The sequence below is a fragment of the Mchenga conophoros genome, linkage group LG20 (assembly GCF_057382185.1).
Source record: "Mchenga conophoros isolate Kocher_MC1m ecotype Shallow Benthic linkage group LG20, M_conophoros_male_GT1.1, whole genome shotgun sequence".
Taxonomy (NCBI): Eukaryota; Metazoa; Chordata; class Actinopteri; order Cichliformes; family Cichlidae; genus Mchenga; species Mchenga conophoros.
The window spans coordinates 10,417,073-10,441,762 of NC_140545.1; the positions used below are offsets into that span (position 1 = coordinate 10,417,073).

General features: G+C 40.7%; 2 protein-coding genes across 4 annotated transcripts; both read left to right on the top strand.

Annotated features, from left to right (window-relative positions):
- The first annotated feature begins 243 nt into the window (after window positions 1-243).
- On the top strand, window positions 244-4,684 carry ddost (dolichyl-diphosphooligosaccharide--protein glycosyltransferase subunit (non-catalytic)). 2 transcript variants are annotated; one of them, XM_085260406.1, is made up of 11 exons: window positions 244-515; window positions 1,154-1,264; window positions 1,352-1,438; window positions 1,536-1,639; window positions 1,719-1,813; window positions 1,990-2,083; window positions 2,771-2,919; window positions 3,190-3,337; window positions 3,429-3,549; window positions 3,705-3,811; window positions 4,037-4,684. In XM_085260406.1, exons 1-11 carry the CDS (start codon window positions 281-283, stop codon window positions 4,184-4,186), a joined length of 1,401 nt encoding a protein of 466 aa, XP_085116532.1. In that variant the 5' UTR covers window positions 244-280; the 3' UTR covers window positions 4,187-4,684. The 2 variants fall into 2 exon arrangements, with proteins under 2 accessions (XP_085116532.1, XP_085116533.1); XM_085260407.1 differs by having other exon boundaries at window positions 3,705-3,806; window positions 4,032-4,245.
- A 541-nt stretch (window positions 4,685-5,225) lies between these two features.
- On the top strand, window positions 5,226-23,600 carry plekhm2 (pleckstrin homology domain containing, family M (with RUN domain) member 2). 2 transcript variants are annotated; one of them, XM_085259602.1, is made up of 20 exons: window positions 5,226-5,782; window positions 7,477-7,583; window positions 8,421-8,530; window positions 8,619-8,718; window positions 8,857-8,944; window positions 9,039-9,213; window positions 9,962-10,021; window positions 15,138-15,411; window positions 15,493-16,278; window positions 16,362-16,431; window positions 16,780-16,870; window positions 17,394-17,458; window positions 17,795-17,883; window positions 18,241-18,373; window positions 18,788-18,978; window positions 19,260-19,325; window positions 19,449-19,608; window positions 19,791-19,970; window positions 20,559-20,675; window positions 20,795-23,600. In XM_085259602.1, the coding sequence occupies exons 1-20, from the start codon at window positions 5,723-5,725 to the stop codon at window positions 20,930-20,932; spliced, it is 3,060 nt and encodes a 1,019-aa protein (XP_085115728.1). In that variant the 5' UTR covers window positions 5,226-5,722; the 3' UTR covers window positions 20,933-23,600. The 2 variants fall into 2 exon arrangements, with proteins under 2 accessions (XP_085115728.1, XP_085115729.1); XM_085259603.1 differs by lacking the exon at window positions 9,962-10,021.
- Window positions 23,601-24,690: the final 1,090 nt, after the last annotated feature.

Below are 24,690 nucleotides of genomic sequence, written 5' to 3' on the forward strand. Positions count from 1 at the left end.
TGTGCCTTGCTTATTATTTAAAAACAGAAATAACTTAAATGACAGCTGAAAGGCATAATCCTTTAAGTCGTTTAAACGCCGTTTTTGTTGTAAATATTCAGTAAAAATGTGCATATTTATATTTCGATGCCTGGACTTACCTGTTTGCCAGGCTTACAATGAAGCTCTCACGCTATTGGTTGACTGGCAGTCAGAGCGACGCGTTCCGCTCTGTGATTGGCTGCCTCTTAGGGTCAGAGTTTAGTCAACTGCTAACGCTGACGTCGACTTCTGCAGCAAAATGGCGGTGCTGACAGCAGTCATGCAGACGAACCGGTCCGGTTCTTTATCATCGTCCAAAAAACGAACCGGAACGGTGTTAATGAGGCGGTTCAAGCTTTTGGACCATAGCGTCCTTTTATTGCTGTCGTTAGCCTCCGTGCTGCATTGTGCTTTGGCTGACGGTAAGACGTTGGTGCTGCTGGACAACCTCAACATCAAAGACACCCATTCAATCTTCTTCCGCAGTCTGGCAGGTCAGTATGATAATACTATTTTTTTGCAGCTTTACTTACTCTGCTATGCAGTCGTATATATGCCTCGTTTACCGGGCATCAGCAAGTTTTTGGCAGCTAACAAAAAGCCGCTGCTAGACCAGAAATTGATGCACGATAGCAAGAATGCTAACATTAGCTTAGCTGGAATGTGTTCGCGGTCCTAACGTAATTTGAGCCTCTTACAACTCAGTGTAATATAATAATATAGATGAAGATGTGCTCGATGCTGTTGTTGTTAAAATTATTTAAATAATACTATGCATTTCCGTGCATATTTGCATTTCCGCTCCTCTGCTCTTCTGGTTTGCTGGTAGGTACAGTAGTGGGAGAAATCCACTTTCCTGATTAGGCAACAGTCTTCAAAAGAGGAGTTCATACAGTTTGGGTTATTACTGTTTTAAGAAGACATGTAAAACAAAACGTTTTGTCTGAAGATACAACTTTTTGTAATACTCGGGGATATTGCATGCTTTTGTTAGAGATAACATCAGAGCTTGCACACCTTTGCTGTATCCTGTTGTAGTAAACATGTCCTAATTTTCAAAAACCACTGTGTTAAAACTTTAGCCTTAGTACAGCATTGTTACTGTTAATTATAATGCATCTGTCTTCTTCAGACCATGGATTTGACCTCACCTTCAAGACCGCTGATGATCCCTCCCTGTCGCTGATCAAATATGGCCAGTTCCTGTATGACCACTTAATTATCTTCTCACCATCAGTTGAAGGTGAGTTTCGCAGCGTTAAAACAAAAAATAAATAAATTGTGGCAGGTGATTTCTTCCTGAAGGTAAACACTTTTTTGTCATCCGCAGACTTTGGTGGAAATATAAATGTGGAGACTATTACATCCTTCATTGACGGTGGGGGCAATGTCCTGGTTGCTGCAAGTTCAGACATCGGTCAGTTGATTTATAACAGTGTTTGTTCAAGTCGTATATTATTTGAAATGTTTAAGTATGATCATTCAAGTATTTTTGTTTTGTTCTTGTTTCGCAGGCGACCCTCTGAGGGAGCTGGGCAGTGAGTGTGGCATTGAGTTTGACGAGGAAAAGACTGCCGTCATTGATCATCACAACTATGATGTGTCTGATCCTGGAGAGGTAAATGGCTTGGCCTTTACACAGCTGCCATTTTATGTTTTGTTATGTTGTTGTAATTTGTGATCTTTTGTAACTCCAGCATACCCTGATTGTCGCTGACCCAGAGAACCTGCTGAAAGCTCCCACTATTGTCGGCAAACCCACCAAGAAACCTGTTTTATTCAAGGGTGTCGGGTAAGCACAGTGATTTTCACGCTGATGTGTAATAAATGATAAATTCATCCTTTTAGCTGGAGCAGAGACTTGTGTCAGAAGATGTAACAGATAGTGTTGTTAGATTTTTAGTCATTGTAAAAGATTAACTCCCATGCTCAGTGGAAAATATATTGAATGTGGCTCACTTCTTCCAGCATGGTGGCAGACCCAGACAACCCTCTTGTCCTGGACATCCTTACTGGGTCCTCCACCTCCTACTCCTTTTTCCCTGACAGACCCATCTCACAGGTAATACTGTTGACATGTCATGATAATGTCAGGTAATGAATTATGATTTATTCAGGACAAACTGTCCCGGGCATGATAAGTAGCCCTTTAAAATTAAAATTGTGTAGTAATGCTTTTGGAAGAAAAAGACAAGCTTATTGTGCACTACCTCATTTTCTCCGCGATGTATAACGTGGTCAAAGTTTCAGAACAAAGGGTGGAGCTAAAACTGCTTTGTTCAGGCAGAATGAACCACAGGGCAGCACCAAGCCCAGTATGAGATGATTAAGGATTATTTTCAACTATTTTTAACGCAAAATTACGCTGGTAGAGTCCAATAATAAACAAGTTGAGTTGAGATCCTTGTATAACTATTATTAGCCTGAATGGATATTCAGTTCACTTCAATTTGATTTTATTTATAGAGAGAATCAAATCACAACAACAGTCACCTCAAGGCATTTTATATTGTATTGTGAAGAGGAAAGCTCCAACAATCAGAAGACCTGCTATGAGCAAACACTTGATAGTGAGAAGAAAAACTTCTCGGTATCACCCCTTTTAACAGGACCAAACCTCATGCACAACCACGCTCAGGGAGGGGCAGCTATTGGCCATGACCGTTTGGGGACAGGAGGTACTAAGTTAATTTTACTTTTTTAATGTTGTTGTTGTTTTGTGTTTTTTTTTTTTTTTAAAATGCTGTAGTACCCCCACGCTGTTGGCAAGAACACCCTGCTGATCGCTGGGCTCCAGGCTCGAAACAATGCCAGAGTGGTGTTTAGTGGCTCCTTGGACTTCTTCAGCGATGCCTTCTTCAACTCTGCAGTGCAGAAAGCCACACCAGGTTCACAGAGGTACTCCTGTCAGTGATGGCCTGGCTTGTTTTTCTTCCATGTGAATGTTACAAGTTCAAACACATTTACTGCAGATTTCTGCAAGTTTAGATGCTTAGAATGTGTTCCACTGAGTTTGCAGTTTAGTGCGTTTGACCTCCTAAAGCTAATCTGTAGGTGGAAAACAGCCTTAAAATGTAAGATTGTAATAACTAGTCACTGATATTAGATTTGGTTACAATATAGTTGGTTACAGATGTCAGTGTTCCCTGTCCTTGTGGGCTTTTTCAGGCACGAGCGGACAGGGAACATGGAGCTGGCCGAGGCTCTGTCTCGCTGGGTGTTCAAGGAGGCTGGAGTCCTCAGAGTGGGAGCTGTTACCCATCATCGCGTGGGGGAGACCGACGCCCCCACAGCATACACCATCACCGACCTCGTGGTGGGTCTTGTTGTCTGTTTGTTATCATCACCGTGAAGATATTTGTTTTTAATGCAGTGTCGCTCAATCACTGTAAACCCTTTTCATGCAGGAATACAGCATTGTCATTGAGATGTTGTCCGAGGGCCGTTGGATCCCATTCGACGGAGATGATATCCAGCTTGAGTTTGTGAGGATCGATCCCTTCGTCCGGACTTATCTCAAGAAAAATGGTATGGTATTGTATTATAGAATATATTTACATTCATTTACGTCTTGTTTACAACCTACATGTATTGTTTTTATAATGTTTGGCAGGATTGACTTCATATTCTCGTCATATTTACAAACTGCATTTATGATAAATGTTCCATTGTTGTTCAACTAGGAGGTAAATACAGTGTCCAGTTCAAGCTGCCTGATGTGTATGGAGTCTTCCAGTTCAAAGTGGACTATAACCGACTAGGATATACACATCTCTACTCCTCCACTCAGGCAAGTTCATCAGAAGTTCCCTCCTAAAGACTGAGTCATGTTGAGTTTATTTACTATAAGATAAATGTATAGAAATGGTAAATATGGAAAGTATTGCTCAATTAATCATCCTGGTTACTACCTCTGTTCTTTTATCAATCATTTGTTGTAATAGTAACATAGTAACCTATTAGTTGATGTGCTGTATGGCTTGCTAACTAATCCAGTTGTGTTTCTCCACCGTAGGTATCGGTGCGTCCTCTGCAGCACACCCAGTATGAGCGCTTCATCCCCTCAGCCTACCCATACTATGCCAGTGTCTTCTCCATGATGGCTGGACTCTTTGTCTTCAGCGTAGTTTTCCTCCACATGAAAGAGAAGGAGAAGTCTGACTAATACAGAATGCCAGTGGGGAAGAGAAAATAAGACTGGAAGTGAACTTGTGGTGTGAAGAGTGGAAATGAATGTCGTGATGGCTTGAGTCTTCATGCAGGGACTTGGACTGTTTCTGTTCTGTTATTGGGGAACTCACTTTGTCGGGGTCTGAGGGCCAAAAGAGGCCCTGACTGTAATGCAGTGGTTGTGGGAGGTTTTTTTACACTTTGGAATCACTCAGTGGCCCTTGTCTGTTCAGAAGTCAGTCAGCGTTTGTTTAAAGTTGCTTTACAATTGATTAAATATTTCAAGTCAAACATTTGCTTAGAAATGGGGAAGAAATTTACAATAAAATTTGACCTGCATTGTTTTATTTTTCAGCCAGAAAAGTTTATTGTGGTAACTACATGCACTGATTATGGCAACAACTCATTTGTTTGTTTGTTTTGATAAGATTAATGTGTTTCCAAATAAGTTGGAGTCATCTTAATAAAATATTGACATTCCACTCAATAGAAATGCCTGTTGTCTCTGTAATTTAACACGCAATAACGGTGTTCATTGAAATGTTACGAGTGGTTTGGTCCACTGAATGTGGAGCTGCTATGATTTGTGCTTAAGGCAAAATAAATGTTTAATGACACTCATTTTAATGTGCAGATACTTAACAAGAAGCGAAATGTGGGGAAAAGTAAAAATGAACAACTATCAAAACTCTAGATATTAAACAAACCTTAATCTTGATATGTGCACATTTTTAAAAAAGAGCCAGGGTGCTTTAGCATTTACCAAGATGAACAAGGTCTGAAGAAGAGCTGGAAACGCTGGGGAAAAAAAGTTTATGACTAAGTTAAAACAGTGGAGTCTTGTGCCGAATTCATCACTTCATTCAGATTAATTCAATCACACACTAATTTACATTGATATTGGGTTTTGGCACAATTCTGAGCATAAAATCTTTAAATTTGCGAAAATTTAAGGTCCTTCAGTCTGCGATTAACAAACCGGATGACGTCATTGACGTAACTCACTGACGGCGTGAGTTCAGTTGTCACTCAGAAGACGATAGCATGAAAGTAACCTTAGCATGCGTTACATTGATTAATTAACTACGGAAATAAGCACAAAGAGGTGACTTAAAGTAGGCGTAGTTCACAAGTGGCAGTCAAAGTAATAAAACGCAGAGTGTGAGAAAAATCAGTTCTACTAACAGTAAAATGTGGGTTAACTTTAAAACTTGTTAGCTATCGCAAGCCCCTAGAAAAAAAAAGTCGAGTGGCTAAAGCTAATGCACAGCCATAGGGTAACTGCACTAGGTTAACCGGGCTGTTCAGTGACTGAGGTTACACCGCTTCGCTGTTTTTTTGGCGTTAGCACTATAGTCCCGAGCTAGTGTCGGTCGCTAACACTGACATTAGTCCTATATTGCTAGTTTGGAAACCAGTTGTGTTGGTGGGCAGGATAATGTTAGCAAGCTACTGCAGGCGGCGTTAGCTTTAGCAAAACAAGTGCTTTGAGTCAGCTGACTGCCTGCTGAAAGCTGCCAACAGACCAGTGATGGATCAACTGAAAGTAAAGGATCGTATATTGGAAAATATCTCATTTTCTGTTAAGAAGGTAAGCGCTGCTGGGGTTGGTTACCGCTAAAATACTGCCAGACATTTTCGCGTTAAGATTTTTCACACGTTTGAATCACTATAGCTAACATTAGGTCATCTTTTGTCTGCTAAAGAGGGCAACTTTCAAGTCAGGAGGACACAGGAGGGCCTTGCCCCTACTGATAAAGAGAAAATAGCGCAGTAGATGTTTCATATAATGTTTTATGGCTCCAGCTCTCAGTTAAGTAGAAGTTTGTGTCTTTTTTGGCTATGGTAACAAAAGTGACACCAAGCCCCTGTGTTTGTTTACTGCGGCATCTGTTATAAACATACCTGCAACCATAAATCCGACACATTTGTAGCAAAAGAGGTCAGTGGATCTTTGCTCTTGATTTTAAATGTAAGTAATGGGCCATTTTGGAAGTCATGTGCAGATCTGCTAGGTGTTGTGGAACATTTCCTATAACCTGACAGACAGCATTGCACCGTCTTCCTTCTTCTCTCCCAGTTAGCTTTTGCATTCGTTTTCAAAAACCACGTTTTTCTATTTAATGATTTATTTTTTGTCATTTTATTTATTGTTTTATATCGTTTTATATTATTACTGTTATTTATATATTTAATCTTCTTCCCCTTGACATTTTCATTTATCTGTGTTGTATTTTCCAGTCCAAATCACCAGTCCCATAATCGGGTGTTTGAATTAGAAAAATTCCATATTTGTTTATTCCATCAAGCAAATATTTGTGTTTCACCAGGTTTTACCCTGTAATTTACCATGTTCATATGTTTTATTGGACTGACACCTAAAGGACTGTAACAGTGCTTGTAAGCAGATATTCCTCAAGCTTGTGGGCAAATGTACAGTGTTTACCTCTGACAAACATTAGTCATGTGAATAAAGTCACAGGAAATAAATGATCGTTTTTTTCTTGAGTTGCAATCCTCAAACCCCAAAGCGCACACAGTTTGTTCATGCTTTGGTATTTTAATACATTATATTAGGTTCAGGATTAAGTTCAAGGGGCTTTGCAGGTCAGTCCAGGACAATGAAACAGTGTTGCCTGTCACTATTTGGTCCTCGGTGCCAGCACATGCGATTTGAAGTGAAATAGTCACTACAAGGATAGAAGTGGCACCGCTCATCACTAATCACATTGAAGACCAATCACGTGAACAATGTATGAACTAAAGCCTGTTTAGTACCTCCTGTCCCTATTATAGGTAACAAGAAATACATGCATATCCTATAGCTAGCTGAAGTCTCCAGCCCAGAGTCAAAGATATTTTATGAAGTCTGTGCTGCAGCCAACTTACCTTGACTGTCAATGTAAATCATGAAAGGCGAACTTTCTTGGCAAGTCCTTGACTTGGCTTAAATTCCTTGGTTAACTGTGTGTTGTATTGTATGATTAATTTTCTTGAGACCTTGTCCTAAATGTTATTCATGCAGTGTTGATGGCATCCATAAATATACTTTAACTTCATCATCAATTATATTGCTTTAGTTTCATACAACATCATCTTTGATTTCAAACAGATAGTTTGAAATCAAAGATGCCGTTGTGTGAAACTAAAGCAATACAAATAACAGTGAATGACCAGTTTTACAAATTCAGTCATGGGAAGAGGTCCTTTACATGGTTATTGGTGGCTATTTTATTTGTCTAGAGTGAATGAACAACAAAACAAACCAACGATGTCTCTTCACAGCTGCAGAGTTACTTTGCTGCCTGCGAGGATGAAACTCCAGCTATTCGGAATCACGACCGGGTACTGCAACGGCTCTGTGAACACCTTGACCACGCTCTGCTATATGGGTAAGATGGTCACTAGAAGCAGTTTGCACACACTGTACATAAAAGCTACCATGACACCATGATTTGCAAAATTCCCATCAAGCTGAGCATTTTACTTGTTGCCATTTGAGTCCTTTCAAGCTACATGTCAGTGTGTAGACACCCCAAAAGGTTGGTTTCGTCACTCATCCAAATGACTTTTTCAGTCTCAGCTGACTGTAGGTTTCCCCAACCTTAAAAAACAGAACATTTGTACAGTAACTGAGACCAGCCCAATGAATGAACAATGAGCTGTGAGATCAGTGTCTTGATCATTAATATGCAAATTGTCACAACCGTTGATAAACAACCACCGATCAAAGTCCATTGATCATTGATCAAAGCCCATTTATCATTGATCAAAGGCCATGAGTGTGGAGACAGCTTGTTCGATTTGTCAACAACAAGATGGTCCTGCCCTAAAGCATAGCCTTGTACAAAATAAACATCATGTTCTGTTTCCATAAGACCTGAACCTAGAAACTGAGACCATAAACTCTTCCAGAAAATGTTTACTGAGGCCATGAATCAATGGACGAACAGTCCACTTTTGCTATGTGCTCTGACTTTTTGCAGCTGTGTGAGACTCCCCCTGCTGATGAGGGAGAATGCTGTTTAAAATCTCTTCTGCACTGCTTCAGTTTTCAGATCCAGATGTTGAATAGATCTTTTGTATAAAGTCTATGGATTGAAAGAGCAAACATTTGTATCAGTTGTATTTTTTCTGTGTTTTTCTGCAAGAATTATGTCCATCCATGATATCTGTTACAACTTGTGGATGCTTTTGGTTTCAGTTTACATATACACTTTTCACTGCAGGCTGCAAGACATTTCTTCAGGCTACTGGGTGCTGGTCCTTCACTTCACTAGAAGAGAGGCTGTGCGGCAGATAGATGAGCTTCAGCACATAGCAACCAACCTTGGTCGAAGTGAGGCATCTCTCTTAGACCAGCACACACACATGTGGAGTACTTGGAGAGTAAATTATTACTGAACTATTATGTTTGTTGTTTGTAGGTCGTGCATGGCTATACCTGGCACTGAGCGAGAGCTCTTTAGAGAGCTATCTTCGGCTCTTTCAGGAGAACCAAGCACTGCTGCATAAGTATTATTTCAAGTAAGTCATCTAGTCGTTTGATCCCGATGGCTTAAAGGAAATGAAATGTTGCTAATCAGTTATATTGAAACTGAAACATTGTCTTTTGTGAACACGTCTCACAAATTTTTGTTTTTTAAAAAAATTCTTCACGGGTAGGAACGCACTGGTCTGCAGTCACGACCACCTCACGCTCTTTCTCACACTGGTGTCCGGCCTGGAGTTCATTCGCTTCGATCTGGAGCTGGTTAGCATATACTTGACTACCATATCAATACAAGCTAAATTTCTTAAATGACTGCAGTATAACTATATGTTTTTGTTGGGTCTTGGTGGTTCAGGATGTGCCCTATCTAGATGTGGCCCCCTACATGCCAGAATACTACAAACCACAGAACCTGCTGGACTTTGAGGAAAGACTGCCCAGCTCAGACAGCCTGTCTCTGCACTCCTTCACCTCCCTCACCTCCACCAACCTGGAGTGGGATGATAGTGCCATAGCTCCTTCTAGTGAAGGTAAGGTGTACTTAATGTGCTAATCCGTAGCTAATTTTTATTTCCTGCTTTTCTTACTTTTCTTCAGATTTGATTATGTGTGTTTTAGAGTAGAGAAACAGACTAACTGGTTTTGCAATCTTTGCAACTTTACACGCTATTAATTCTTTAATAGCCCTTAAAGTCAAGATTGAGTAGTCAGTTTATTTTATTTATTGAATTTTTTTTAATAGCCAATAGAAATATGTAGTGTTAGTTTTAAGTGTTGCTGTGTCTGCAGTGTGTGGAATTAGCTCTCGTGTCATTATATTCTGCTCTTCTGCTGAGAGGACATGCAGGCATGGCAGGCTGTATTTTGGGGTTTATGATGTAATCAGGGTTCACATCAGTGCAATCACACACTCATGTGCTTTTGCTCATACTGTGATGTCAGGCTAATGGCATGTCAAAGCAGAAGTTAGTTTGACCTTGGCCTTTTATTACTCACAGATATCAAAGTGCATTTTATCAGCTGACTTGGCGTGCAGATGCCATTTGTCATTGAATATTGTCATCAGGGTGATTGCAGCACTAAGCATTTCCCATTCACACCCCACAAAGCACCAAGCCAGTTCTCCTTTTTTTAGTCTAGTTTTCCGCATTGATTCTGTTATTTTGTGTTCCACATATCATGTTGTTTTACTGTTTCTGTGACATTGACTAAGTCTCCTCTCACCTGTCTCCACTCCACCTCTCTCTAATGTTGAATGTTATTCCCTCCTTTTTTTAGATTATGATTTTGGTGACATCTTCCCCGTGTTGCAGTCATTGCCAAGTGCAGACTGGGAAGGTGGGACATTGGTCAACCCTCCCTCTCCTGCCCTACCATGCCTCCTTCCTTCCTTTCCTTCCTACTGTCTGGCATGTTTGTGCTTAAAGCATGCTGGATACTCTACCAGTAAAAACTGCTAGCTGGTGTAAAATATTGTATCTCAAGACACAGAAATACACTTAATGGGAAATGGGTAAGAGTGGTTGAGTTTTATGTAGGTGATTTCAGTTGAATTGTAGGCAAATTTCAATCTGAAGTTTTGTGACACATGACTGACTTTTTATGAATGAATGTGATGTACATTTACTCCCATAGCTGGGAATTTAAAATTGCATTATGTACATTTAATACAAATTTAAAAGCACAGTGCTTTCTTCCATAATTACTAGGGGTACAACAATACACAAAATTCACGGTTCGGTTTGATACTTTGGTGTCACGGTTCGATATTTTTTCGATACAAAAAAATGTTAATGCCTTTTTAATTTGTCATTTATTAAATTTTCACGGCACATTCCGCACCACATCTCTGTGCGTTCATCATTTGTTTGAAGCCAGCTCACCTCCTGCAACTACTTTTCCGAGAATACGTGCTTCTTTTGTGGTTCGGACTCCTTCTGACATTTCTTTGGAGGTGGAGGAACATCACAGTAATTGCTTAAAGGAGCTTCTTCGACATCTTTAAGAGTTCTAAACAAATGTCTGTCCTCCTCCTGAAAATCTTATGTATGCAAACACGCGTTGCAACTTCTTATCTTGTGCCCGTTTTTTATTTTGACAGCGAATGCGCACCTGCGGACCACTTATGTGCAGCCCTGGTTATTTCGCTTGTGACAGCCCTGACCTGCTACATAGCCCCCACCTAAGGGGTCAGTCGTCCCCAACGACCCCATTACCCCACACAAAGTCCTGCAAATGTCCAGGTGCCTTCTTTTGGCGCACTGGCCGGTCACGAGGGGGGGGGGAAGTCACTCGGGTCAGAACATGGGGCGCCACCATCATCCCACTTCTGACACCAATGTGGCGAGCTCAGACAACGAGGAGACGGAGGTATCGTTTGGTCTTGCTTCCCGTGAGCTAGCCAGGGAGCACAGCAGCGCAGCAACAGCAACAACAACAACACACAGGGCGCCCTCTGACCCCGGAAGGACACACCGTCGCAGCGAGAGGGCGTCACCCGTCACTATGGCAACATAAACAAAACATAACTGTACAAACAGAACCCGGAACAGCCCTGACCCGCTACAATATATATCCTGCTGCTTTTACACAGGCACTCACATAACGCTCAGCGATTCTCTGCGCGATCAACCTCTCACATGTTTAAGCTTGCTGCAGGAGATTTCACTTGTAATTATCATCACTCACCAATCAGTGCTGTCGCTCTCTATACACAGTTCGCACGATTGCAAAGTGAAACAAGTGAAAGCAAAAAACAAGCGCAAATTCAAACTCGACTTCAATATGTCACATATTGGCAGTGGCTCACCGATGCCAATGACATAATTACCCAGCTACATTTCCGAAAGAATGCAAAAGCATTGACATATATTTTTCCTTCCTACGATAGCCCGACGGGCAGGGTAGAGATAGATTTTTGTAGCCCGACTGGAAAAATCGCTAGCCCCAGGACATCGAGCAGGCGATTTTGCGAGCCCTGTATCTGATTGAGGAATCACTCATCTTTGGAAAAGAGAGTTTATTACAGAGAAATGGCTCTTTCCAAAATAAAAGCTATACTATCCGCTTCTTCTGGGCTATATTCTCAGCAGCATATTAAACATATCAGGTCCCCATAAGGAGAATCATGTGCTAACGGCTGTCTAAATGACTCGGCTAAAGTTAGTAGCATGCTTGTTGTTTTTGTCTGCTTCCGCTTGTCTTTGCACTAGGATGATGTCTGTGTAAATGTGCAGTCATATTTGTTGTGTTCCCACTAGTGCTGTCAGCGTAAATCTCGTTGAAATGATGTTAACGCCACAACACGGCAAATCTCTGTTAACGAGCTACCACGGATCGCCTGTGCATGGGGCTGGACGGCCAACACGTTAATGAGCTAACTGCACTAACACACTAGGTCCCATCCATGTAATTGAGCATTGCGTGGCACATCCAACATACTGTTTTACTTTAGTCCATGACCCGCTTACCTTCAGGGTCATACGTCACATGAAAACCAAAATAATTCCAAACGCCAGATCTGAATGAGGGTGGGGGAGGTTCAATTTGCCATGTTGCAAGGAGAGCTTAACTTCTGTCTCGCTAGCTTGCCCTGCGCTCAGTGAATCTGCGTTCGACTACTCAGCCTAGGCTGTACTGTCGAGCGCAGATCCACTGAGCGCTCAACACAGACAGCATCGTCAGCAGGAAAGTTGATAAAATAAATTAAAAATTTATTTTGTATTGTTCGATACATATGCGTACCGAACCGAAAGCACTGTATCGAACGGTTCAATATCGATACGAGTATTGTTGCACCCCTAATAATTACAAAAGTGAACCTCATAGAAAAGGTAGCATTTAATAAACACACGCATAGGACATAGGTACTTCCAGCTGAAAGACTTTAGTAAAGCTTTATTAAATAATCATATTAATTCAGTTAGAAGAGAGGCTTATTTTACAGGAAGGTCATCATAAACATTGACTAGTAAGTTTGTTTCACCTGGGAACTCGGTGTTGGGTGGGTTATAAATGAGTACAAAATTATAAGCCCCACTATGAACATTTTTGTTTTTAAAATTATTTTCCGAGTGCTGTTAAACAGGCCAAAGATTTGTTTTAATGCAGCTTTTCCAAACATCCTTGTTTTATTTTAGATGCTTTCATTATTTTACACAGAGAACAAAATTATTTCACAAAAACTACCAGGGTCACAGTTATTAGCTCTCCTGATGCTAAAAGTCAGTTGTGTATCTTTTTTGCTGGATAACAGCCTGCAGGAGTTTGTTTCACGTCTGCTGAGCAATCCCAGTTCATTTTTCTTTTGCGATTCTCTCAAGCTCCTCCAGATTCGATGGTCTTCTGGCATGGATCTCAATCTTCAGTTCATCCCACAGTTTTTGAGGACTCAAGTCAGGCTTTGTACAGGCCAATCAGTAACATTCACTTTGGTTAACTGGAGGTAGTTCATCTCCAGGAGCGACTTATGTTTGGATTAATGGTGTCAGACCCAGTTTTGCTGCGGCCTGCTTGAGGGTTTCTTTGAAAATCTTCACATATCCTTCTTTCTTTAGGATTCCTTTCACCTTGATGAGATTCGCAGTACCAGAAACACTGAAGCATACCTACTTCCTCATACTCCCACCACTGTGTTTCACTGCACATAAGTTTTTCTTGGTCTACAACCTCACAGTCCATTCCTGTGCAAGGTTCTAGTGATCGTCTTCTTTGAGAGTACAATTCCCGACTCGGTCTTTGAAATTGTTCCCTTGCTACCTCAGCCAGGTTTGTTCTGTGCTGTGTCGCTCTCTTTGAATTTCTTGATGATAGTTCTCACTCCAGTTCATAACACTTTAGAAATGCTTTGTATATCCATCTCCTGGTTTGTGAGCGTCAACAATTGTTTTTCTTGAGTCTAACAGATTTTTTTGTGTTTTTGGCATGATGATTTCTCAAGTGACAGCTCAAACCCTCGCTGAAGTTTTTATACTGTGTAAACTGGAAGATAACCCTCAGCTTTAACTTGATTTTACTTTGACTATCACAAAGTTAAAGTAGTTTGTGCTATGGCTCAGTAAAAAGGTCAGTTTTTCAGGAGGCTAATAATATTGATCCTGGATTTCTTTCCCCCTGAAATAATAATGTTATTGTGTGCAAATTGAACTTATCTATGGTTTCTAAAAAAAACTAGTATGTTTAGAAATGTGTTGAAAAATTCCTTGCTCTGTTTAAAAAAAAAAAAGGACATTTTTGACATAAGCTTTAAATGTCATAGTTGGACTAATAATTTTGCCCTCATTTGTATTTGCTTCCGTCATGTTGTGCATGTGTTACTTGTTGGGAGAATGGTCCCTGTGCTCACTATGCCTTATTATTTACCACAGCAAGAGATGCTCCTGAAGTAGCTGTAACTCACCTCATTGAGTCTGTCTCCGGTACACTGTGTGTCTGTCTGTCTGGCATACCATTTTGTGTAATGTTGTCCTGTGTCATGCGTTGCACTGGCCTAGGTTCAGCTAAGCTGTAGTGTAAGGTGATGATCGTTCTTGGTCGCAGAGTTCAAATGAGCTTTTACTATATTTTACCACATGTGTATACATTAAGCTCCCGCATGCACACGCAATCTGCAAATGTGAAATTTGTCACAGTTCATTCCACGGACAAAAAATTATTGGTCCGAACATCGTTTGTTTGGAGAAATCTTCAAAGTCGTCTAACTCTTTAAGCTGTAGTCCTATTTGCTGACATCAGGGCTGAGATACTCCAGGTTTCTGTCATGCACAGATGTTCTAGTTCTTAATACCTCAATTCCAGATATCCACCTTTTAGAAAAAGCAGGATGCTGTTGGATAACAAATGCTATTCTCCTTTTGCAGAGCCATCCTAGCTGCCAATGGCTCTCTATATTCTTGACAAAGCATGCTTATTCCATTTTCTGAAGCTTTGATGAGAATATAATTGTCAAATGCAGCTTGTACAAAAACACAACAGTCATTATTAATAACCCTAATGTCAAATACTGATTCCTCTAAATTATTCAGACATATCCATGTATCATCTAACTCTGCCAGCTACAGTGATAAAGCTTGACCTAGGTCTGTGCCTGTGAAAAGAAAACCTCTGCCTGTGTGCCTAACTGAGCTCTTACTTGTTGCATTTTGTGCTTTTTTTGACTCTGCCAAAGGCCTACCAAGAACTCTGCAGTCTCTAACATTTGTTGTGCTACACAGGTGAAGGAATACACGCACTTTTTTGTGGCGCTGTTTTGTTGGTCACTTCTCACATTCTGATAAAAATGCATGAATAGAAAGAATTCTCCTTCACATTACTTCTTTGTAGTATTTGCTACCAAACCAACAGGACGGTGCAAACGAAAAAATTCTGTGTATTTCTACAATGGTGTCAATGTAAATGTAGTAACTGCTGCTGCTTTTGCATGAAATAATTGAATCTCTGTGCCTTTTCATGGTAGAGGGTGACCTGACTGACCAGGCAAGCTGCCCACGATCCAGTGGCTCTGATCCACAGACGGTCATAAGCGACACTGTGGTGCTTTCTACCACTGTGAGGGTGAAGCTACCGCCTGTGTCTCCTCACAGTCCCACATTCAGACACAACCCGTTCAACGAGGACTCTGACACCAATACCTCAGCTGACATCACACCAGTTCATGTGCCTAGCCGCCACAGTAGCACCACCACAGGGGATGACACGGAGATCAACAGCAATGAGCTTGAGGTTATTAGGTAGGGTAGATACAGCTTCCGTTACTGGCATGCACATATTTCTGGTGTTTTGAACAAGCGCTAACGCCTCTGTTGTTCCAGGATGGCAAAACGAAGGAAACCAACAAAGAAGAGACGTGGAAAGAGCTTTACAGATTCCATCAGCAGCACCCATAACTCCATCTCCTCTGAACAAGTGGAAATGGAAAGTAGCATCACTTCAGTAGATGCTGATTTAGTTAACTGCTCTATAGTGAAGCTGTATGATGAAGGAGAGTTGAGGAGAAGCCGGCTTGGATCAGAGGTTCTGGATGAAGGACGTGATGATGGAACAGGCCTGCGACTCCCAGAGATGGCAGACACCTCCATGGACAGCTTGGGCCAACCGCTGTGTGATGTCATTGACCAGCTCAATGGGACTCTGGATCGAGAGGACACCTGGGAACATCCAGAGGAGGACAAAAATAGCAAATGCTCTTATCGGAGCTCCGAGCCTCCTGCACAGCAGCCCTTTCGTAAGGATTCAGGGGGTAAACCACCTGATCCGGCCCCAGGAGAGACCTCTTGCTCCCCTCTGGCCAAAAGCCCCGGCTTCCTGCCGACCTCTCCTGTTCCTGCAGACGTTTGCTGCTTTACCCCCAACAGTCCAGACTCTGCTCCCACGCGTGGTAGCCACCATGACTCTACAGAGCTTAGCCAGTCACAAACTTTTTCAGGTGGCCTTGAAGATGAAAGAGAAGCAGAAGCGATTGCAGGACAAGAACCCGTCATGAAGGAGGAGGAAGACGCACAAACAGACAAAGAGACTTTTAAAGCTGAAGAAACAAAACAAGTATTACAAGAGGAGAAGCTTAGTCCCTCTGAAAGTTCTCATCCTGCAGAGTTTAAGTAAGCAGCTGAACAAAATGAGCTGTTTGTTGTTATATCGTTGTTTAATGTTTGTTTAATAGTGTTCGTCATTCAAATTTCAGGGTGGACAACAATCACTTGCTGCTGCTTATGATTCATGTGTTCAGAGAAAATGAGGAGCAGCTCTTCAAGGTAAAGACTGAGAGAGAGTTTTTTTTATTGTCTTTAAGGGATGGTGGTTTTAGTGTTGTTGCACCTGCTGGTTTTGACATCAGAGAAGTGGATACAGGTTATGTTTCACACTTTACACCAACCCTGTAAACAAAAACCTAAATTGATTCCAATTTCTTCAAAAATCATCATGTAACAGAGTTAAGTAACATTGATAATCAACAAATGTAATGAAGCTGCTGATGAACTGCATCCCTCTAAAAGTCCTGTGTGGATTATGTCATTTATCTAACATCGACATCATGTCGTAGGCTGCTTTACAGCAGACAGTTTCCAACACTTGTCTCAGCTTTTTCTTTGCGTTTTCAGATGGTGAGGATGAGCACAGGTCACATGGAGGGGGACCTGCAGCCTCTTTATCTGCTGCTGACTGACTGTTACATCTACCTGCTTAGAAAGGGTGAAAGTCTTGTCTGTAATAAGGGATGAACGAGTCCAAAACTTAAACTGGGAATTAATAATAATGGCATTTGTTCCCACAATATATATTTAAAGTATATATTTAACAGTTGTGGGAACAGTGGTGTCCAAGTTTCACAATTTCAAGTTTTATTGTCGTTACTCAGTAAAGACACATATTTCCCTGAACATTCAAAATCTTCCTTTACTGTCCACAAAAGATGCCAAAGAGAAAAAATGAACACATAAATAATATAAATAGGATGCACAATCATTTGAAAACAATAGAAAAGATTAGAAATATCAGCAAATGAGAAACACAGAAGAAATAGAAGATTTACATACAAAACTATATAAATAAAATAAAAGAATCTAAGCTGCAATAAGATCTTGACATATTTATATAATTTAGAGTACTACATCAGCTTAATGTGCTGTAGTAGGATAGCAGTGCCTGTATTTGGGCTGCACATAATGTTTACACATGAGATTAACATTTCTGCATGTCTCGTATTCCTCCGCAGGTGCAGCAGAGAAGCCCTACACAGTAGAAGATGCTGTTTCTTATAACGAGCTGGACTACATATCAGTAAGCTCTTAATTACAGAAGTTGCATGTTTCTATTACGCAGCACGCAGTTACCTCATCATATTATATTGGTAAATGGCCTGTATTTGTAAAGCGCTTTTCTAGTCCCTAAGGACCCCAAAGCGCTTTACACATTCAGTCATCCACCCATTCACACACACGTTCACACACTGGTGATGACAAGCTACATTGTAGCCACAGCCAGCCTGGGGCGCACTGAGGCGCCCCAGGGCGGGTTAGGTTTAGGGTACATCGCATACAGACTACATGCTCTGAGTTGTGAAGCCAAACATGACAGTTTTGTTTCTGATGATGTCATGATGTCGTTTTCATTTAGGTGGGCCTCGACCAGCAGACAGTAACTCTGGTTTGCACCAACAGACGAAGAAAATTCCTGTTGGACACAGCTGACACCTCGCTGACAAGGTGCCTCATATTTGTTTTTACCAGTTTAGCTCCACGCAGTGTCTGACATGTACAGTATTGACATAATCTGACATGATTATGTCTTTGCAGCATGCCTGCGCAGTCTCTCCTTTCATATTTGCATGCATGTATGGGCTTACATGTCAGAAATCAAATAATCTGCACTGAAATGAAGACTCTTCTGTGACTTAAGTTAATTTTATGTCCAAAGCAGGAGGCTAAATAAGTATTTCCATCCAACTGTAAGGATGTGAGCCGGAGAGATACTGACTTTATAGAAGCACGAAGGTTACACCACCAAATGGTTGTCAGTCCCGCCTCCTTCTGACCTCAAGTCAATTTCTTCTTGACTTTTAGTTGGTTCCTGACTAGTCTCAAGTCAGCTATGGTAAAAGGATGTCGAGAGCCTCCGTACCCCTCAGTTCTGACAGACGCCACCATGGAAAAACTGGCGCTCACCAAATTTGTCTCCCAGGAGTCTCACTCCGAGGTAAAGTAACTTTAAACACGATGATCACATTCATTTCAATCATTACTGATGTATAAAAAAGAACTTCATGGTCCACCTGTTCAGGTAGGAGTACATATATGTACATATTTCATCCTCTAGAGTACATATTTATACTAAAATAACCACTTTCCTTCAAAACAGCTTAGCATCCCTAACATCAAATATCATAACCCCAGTTTCAGTTGGGGCACTGTGTAAAATGTAAATAAAAACAAAATGCAGTGACTTGCACATCTCATAAACCCATTAATCACAGTAGAAGATCAAAAACATCTTCATGATTGTTTTTCTTCGTAGGGTTGTAGAATAATTGAGAGTCCCTGCTTTATTGCTTTCATATTTCTTGGCAGACTTTAAAAGAGGTGGCTAACTGATCCTTACCTGTGTTCCCAGGTATCTGAAGTGTCTATTAAACTGTATTCACTGGTTCACTGGGAGGATCCTATGGACATGACTTTATCTCCCCAAGGTGGTCCACCAAATCTTGGAGGATTTTCCAGCACAAAAGAAGGGTCTCTGCAGTATCGGTCTGGAACTACATACCTGGGTAAAGAGCAGTGGAAGAACTGCTACCTCGTTCTCAGGTACGAGCAGGTTGTTGTCTCCTTATTTTAATATCAAACATTAACCCTCAAGCATTGTGTGTTATCAGTTTTCTGAGGTCTCTTTCCTTGAAAAAGCAAATAAACCACTGATAAGCATTAACACCACTGACATACTTTTATGAGTACTATGTGCAAAAAGTGTAGATTACATTTACTATACACCTCACTTCCTTCTATTCACTTTAGCAGTCATAGTGAACTGTATGTGTTTAATGTGTCTTTTGTTAAGTTGAATGTAACTATGCTCTCTTGTCATGCAGTAATGGGATTCTGTACCTGTATGCAGAAAGAACAGATGTGACCCCCTTGCTCTCAGTCACCATGGGGTAGGCTTCATATGCAGATTCTTCAAAATCCATGAAGCAAATGTCCAAAGACACTGAAGTTCACTGGTATATTTTTCTCATGTCGTTTGTATTCTCTCACTTCTCTCACTCTCACTTCAAAAGAGGAGAGCACTGTGGAGGCTGCCGTCGCTCAAACAACACAGAACGTCCACATGCTTTCCAAGTCATCCTGACAGAGCGCCCTCCGCTGGTGCTCAGTGCAAACAACGAGCAGGACATGGCTGAATGGATGCAGTTACTCTGCCAGTCTGTGTCTAAAGGGGTGAGAAGAGAAAGATAGTAAACACAGCCTGTTCATTAGTGCTCATGAGGTTCACCCAACCATAAAAAAACTCTTTAAAGAGCAATGGTTATGGTCTATTTTAGATATTAAAAGAGGAAGTGCATTATTTTCCTTCTATGTATCGGCCATATTAAAATGACATACAACCACCTTGCTTCCAGGTCATTCCTCAGGGTGTCTCCCCCACTCCGTGTATCCCATGTTGTCTCGTGGTGACAGACAAGAAGCTGCTGACTTGCCATCAGGACTGCCAGACGAGTTTCTTTCGTTCACTGGGCAGCGCTGACATCTGTGATGTCATCGCTGTCAGCCTGGAGGCAGACATGGCGTACTGTGTTATTGTGAGTGACCATTTCTAAAGCTGGTGTTAGTTTTGCTAACATGGCTTACCAGTGTAATCTCTGTCCTATACTGGAAATTGTACAGCACTGCTGGAACCACTGGAAATTGTATCATAATTTAATGAATGTTGATAAAACTCATGCTTGAGCCGATTACAGCCGTTGCCTTCGAGGTAGTCAAGAACTGTTGCACTGCTGATCTGGTGGAACTAAAGTTTACAGAATGTGCCATCAGATTTCAGTTTGAGGGGTTACCTCATTTTCTCTCAAATGGTAAATAGACTCATTCTTCTACAGCTGTTTTCTTCTCAAGCTCTAAAAACACTTTGTATAACACACATAAATTCATACAAGCAGTTTTTTTTGCCTGAGTGCTTTCTATGAACACGCTTCAGGGTTCAGTATCTTGTCCAAGGACACTTTTGCATGCAGACTGGAGGAGCCAGGGATCGAACCACCAACCTTGCACTTAGTAGATGACTTACTGTCACGGCTGCCCCATGTACATTGCATAAATTACATTTCACTGCTTTAACACTTTTTTAACACTATAATAAGCATCACTGTTATTCTCCAATTTGTTGGTAGGAGTTTGCAGCTGATCGGGCACAGTTCCTCCCGCCCTGGGTTTTGTACTTCAGCGGCTGTGGAGAAAGAGATCGATTGCTGCAGGCTTTGGACGACGCATGGAAGGCCATTTTTCAGGTAACAACATCGCTTAGTCTGTCAATTGTTGTGTGTTTAAGAAAAAATAGAGCAACTGTGCAGCCAGTGAAGATAACTACTGTCAGGATGTAACCCTCATGCACCCTCTCCGCACACAGGTTGAGCTTCCTCACAGAGACGTTTCTGATCCATTGGTGCAGAAACGCTGCGGCGAGGCACTCGAGCTGATGAAGAGCGCCTGGCAGAGAGCCGACAGTCTGGCTCGAGGCAGAGCCCAGCGTGAACCGTGGTGCTGACAGACACGCACGTGAATATCTATACATTTGCGTGTGTTTGCAGCCACTGAGTCTGATAGTTTGACAGGATGGGGTGTAACAGTTTGTGCCACTGCGTAGTCATAAACTAAAAGACTTATAAACCAACGAGATGTGATGTGGCTTGTGATGAACCTCTGATTCTTAAATGTAATCAGAGAAACTTCCTGTTGTAGAAGCACTGCGTGATGCACATCACATTGCAATGATGCAAGACTGCAGAGTCTTATAGTAGCCTGATAAAACAGCATTATAACTCACTATCTTGGTATTCCTCACACATGGGAGCAGTGTAGACTGAGTCATGCCAAATCAAAGACATTTGCTGTCACATGATTTGACAATTGAGATATAGATAGAAAATGATAATTACATTATTTAGCAGATTGGAGAAGCTTGATGGAGACACAGAACAATTACCAGAAGCTTCTCTGTAACATGAGAGTTTTATGCACGCACATATACAAAGCCATTAATGAAACAGGAAATGGTTGGTTGTTGGTTTAGTAAAAAGTTGACACTCCATAGCCGGAACTTTCTGCACAGCTCACACACCCGTGTTAAGAAAAGTCACTTGTTGCTTATTAACACTTAGAAAACGTGCTTCTGAACCATAATGGTGGCGTATCATCAGTGCAAACATACAGCACTGCACAGTATCATTGCATATTCACTGACGGTTACATATTTGTTGTGTACGTTTGGGATTAAATTTCGGTTTGTCAGTAAGTAGTTACTCTGAAGTATTGTCACATACACACAGCACATCATCGGGAGAGAATGAGGATATCCGAATACTTAAAGCTTGCACTGTTACATAACATGCTCATGGCTGCAGCATCTGTCCGAGTTCTCACTTTATCAGTTTTAACATTTTCATTCAGATGAAAATAACTTCTTTCAGGAAATACAACAAACTTGCCTTTTCTCCACTCTGCAGAGATGGAGGTTTCCATGCTGACTTGCACTTTTTTTCCCAGTTTTTTAAGCGGTACTGGTTGTGGAATTGCATTAACATGCCATGTTTTATTTTATTTCCTTTTTAGAGAAAATGGGAACAGTTGTTACCAAATTATCCAGTTTGGAGGTTTGTTTTTGTTTTGTAATGGAGGATTTAAGGTTTGGGTGAGGAGTTGTTTAATAACTGAGAGCTAAAGAATGTTTTGACTTCTCATTTTTATTTTGCACCCGTAGTTTATGCTGTACTGTAAGTTCTGGCCACACATCTAGATTATAACATGCCTGCGTCCTCTGCACTAGTCCCAAAGTAGGACCATGTTTGAGGTTTAAAATCCTTCAAAATTTTACAGTCTAGAGCCTTTTAAATAATAGCCTGTTACATTAGCTAATGGTAAAGCCTTAATCTGGCAAGAATACATAATTACAGGACAAATTTAGAAAAAAAAAAAGCCTCCTTACTTGGCATAGAAATGATTGTCCGGAGACATGAATAATGCATGTTTGTCTTTAGTATTGAGCCTGATTAGAGGGTTAAAGTGCTGCTGCATGTGCCGTGTGACTGCTCTTTCTGGAAGGCTGAGATAAATATGAGGTTTTCTTTGCGATGACAATGTTGCCTTTTTTAGCAGAACTGAATTAAATTGCCAAATTATTAAATTTAAGCATCAGGTTTTTTTCTTTTCTTTCAGCAATGCCTTACACTTTATAATTTCACAGGGTCTAAAACAATCAACGTTTTCATTCTGGGAGAAATGTCAATGCTTGTGCTCGATGTAGGTCTGTGGGTCATATACGTCTTACCACTACTTACTGTTGAATATGTATGGAAATGTTACCCAAGCCCTATACACATGTCACTGTGTTGCTCTCATGTCCGCATTGACTTGTATTTTAAGCTCTTCTAAGTGCCCCATGTTCTCTTTCACCTTCTGCTTTTATTTATTCATATATATAATTTTTATTTTATTTTATTTTATAAAGAAATCTAATCTCAGGTGAAAAGGGTACTTCACATCAGAACACTCACCAGTTGCTTCTTCTTTTTTGAGCATTTTATTACTATTATTATTATTATTATTAATATTATTTAATTTTTTTCTGCTTTGCAGCAGTCCTTTTTAAATTTTCTGCTTTCCTTTTGGTTCCTCCCTTGTGCTCGGTGCATTAAGAAGTGATTTTGCACACATGGACGGCTGCAGAGTGATGTCAACTGTTGGAAAAGGTTTTCTGGAGAAATCCTTTTATATTTTAATGGGTTCCAAAATAGGGTTGGTTGGCAGTGCAGTTAAATTCGTCTCCCACAGTGGGAAAGAAGCATTGCAATATTTGGACTTACTTGAAATGTTTGTCGGATGATTAATAATGAATGTGTTTAAGAGTTGGAGAATATGAATTGTATATAACGAGAAAGTCAAAGTTAGTCCTTTTAAGCAGTGTTTTTGCAGGTGAGACATTGCTGGCCAATGATGGAAGACATCTTTTAAGTAATGCATTATGCAAAAGCGCCTTTTGATTTTTGTTTACTGCATGTAATATTTTTATTGTGTTTAGCATTTTTATTAAAATGTACATGAAGCACTAATCAAACATAACAGTCCCTGAACTCCCACTTGGAGAAGTGCATGTCCTGAAGGTTTTATACTGTTCATTTAATGTAACGAATGTACAAATAAATCTTTGTGAACTGTAACCGAACCCCGTCTCCTGTGGTGTCATGTCCTCTGCTTTTAGTATGCCTGTTTGTGTTTTTTAACAGCTGCCTTTTTGTCACAGGTCACGCCAGTGAAATATGGTGCAATACAGTGGAGTCATGAGGGCAGTTGTGTTAGCGCAGGAACAGAATATTCACGGGTAAGAGGGCATCTTAGGTCACTATGCTTTTAGGAAGTGTAACACAAAATGTGTTCCCATTGTCTGTGATTGCTTTAGATACATTTCTTGTGTATGTTTGCTCAATTAATAGTTTGTTTTTGTAGTGCCTATGACATGCTGCTTGGTGATTTGTATTACCTCTACAAAGGAGATTATGTTTTGAATGAAGTCTTGAATGAGTTCTGTTGAGACCTAGTAGGGGTGTAGAGTGGGCTCATGTTAGCAATCTATTCAAATTTGGCATACTTCCCCTTCAAAGTCCACTCAATAACTTATTGGTTGAAAATTGACTTAGCAACTATGATTCTTAAAAGTGTGTTGTGTATTGTCAACTTAAAGAAAGTACCATGTAAAGATTTAAAATATCATGTTACATTTGACCTCTGACCTTTTCTTCAAGCCCAGTAGATTGAGCTGATGGTCAAAGTGATAACAATGCTATGTAGAGCTTAAATATTCATTTGTAATTTTCTGTACTTTACACACATTTAAAAAGAACAAATAAAACAAAATGAATAAGTGAATAAGATACAATACTAATCCCTTAAAAAGTAAACACTACTTCAGTCACTTCTTCTGTGTTTTAAATCAAAGTGTTCAAATGTTTTCTGACCAAATGTCACACTGAGACAGTGACAGATGAGCTGTTACATATTCATAGTTTGCCATTTCAGTTACTCTAATTTCTCTGACACACCTGCAGAGGTCATACAAACAGTTTGCATCCAAGCCTGATGTCAACCAAAGTGTACAGGGACGTCTATCTGGTGTGTGTGTTGCGGGTAGTGAGTAACTTATGACTGAAACACCCAAAGTGCTTTTATGTGAACCCAAGTTATTTACTTTTGGCAGAGCAAATATGGGTTTTAAGTTCGGAGCACCTTGCAAATGCTCAAAGTGTCGATAAA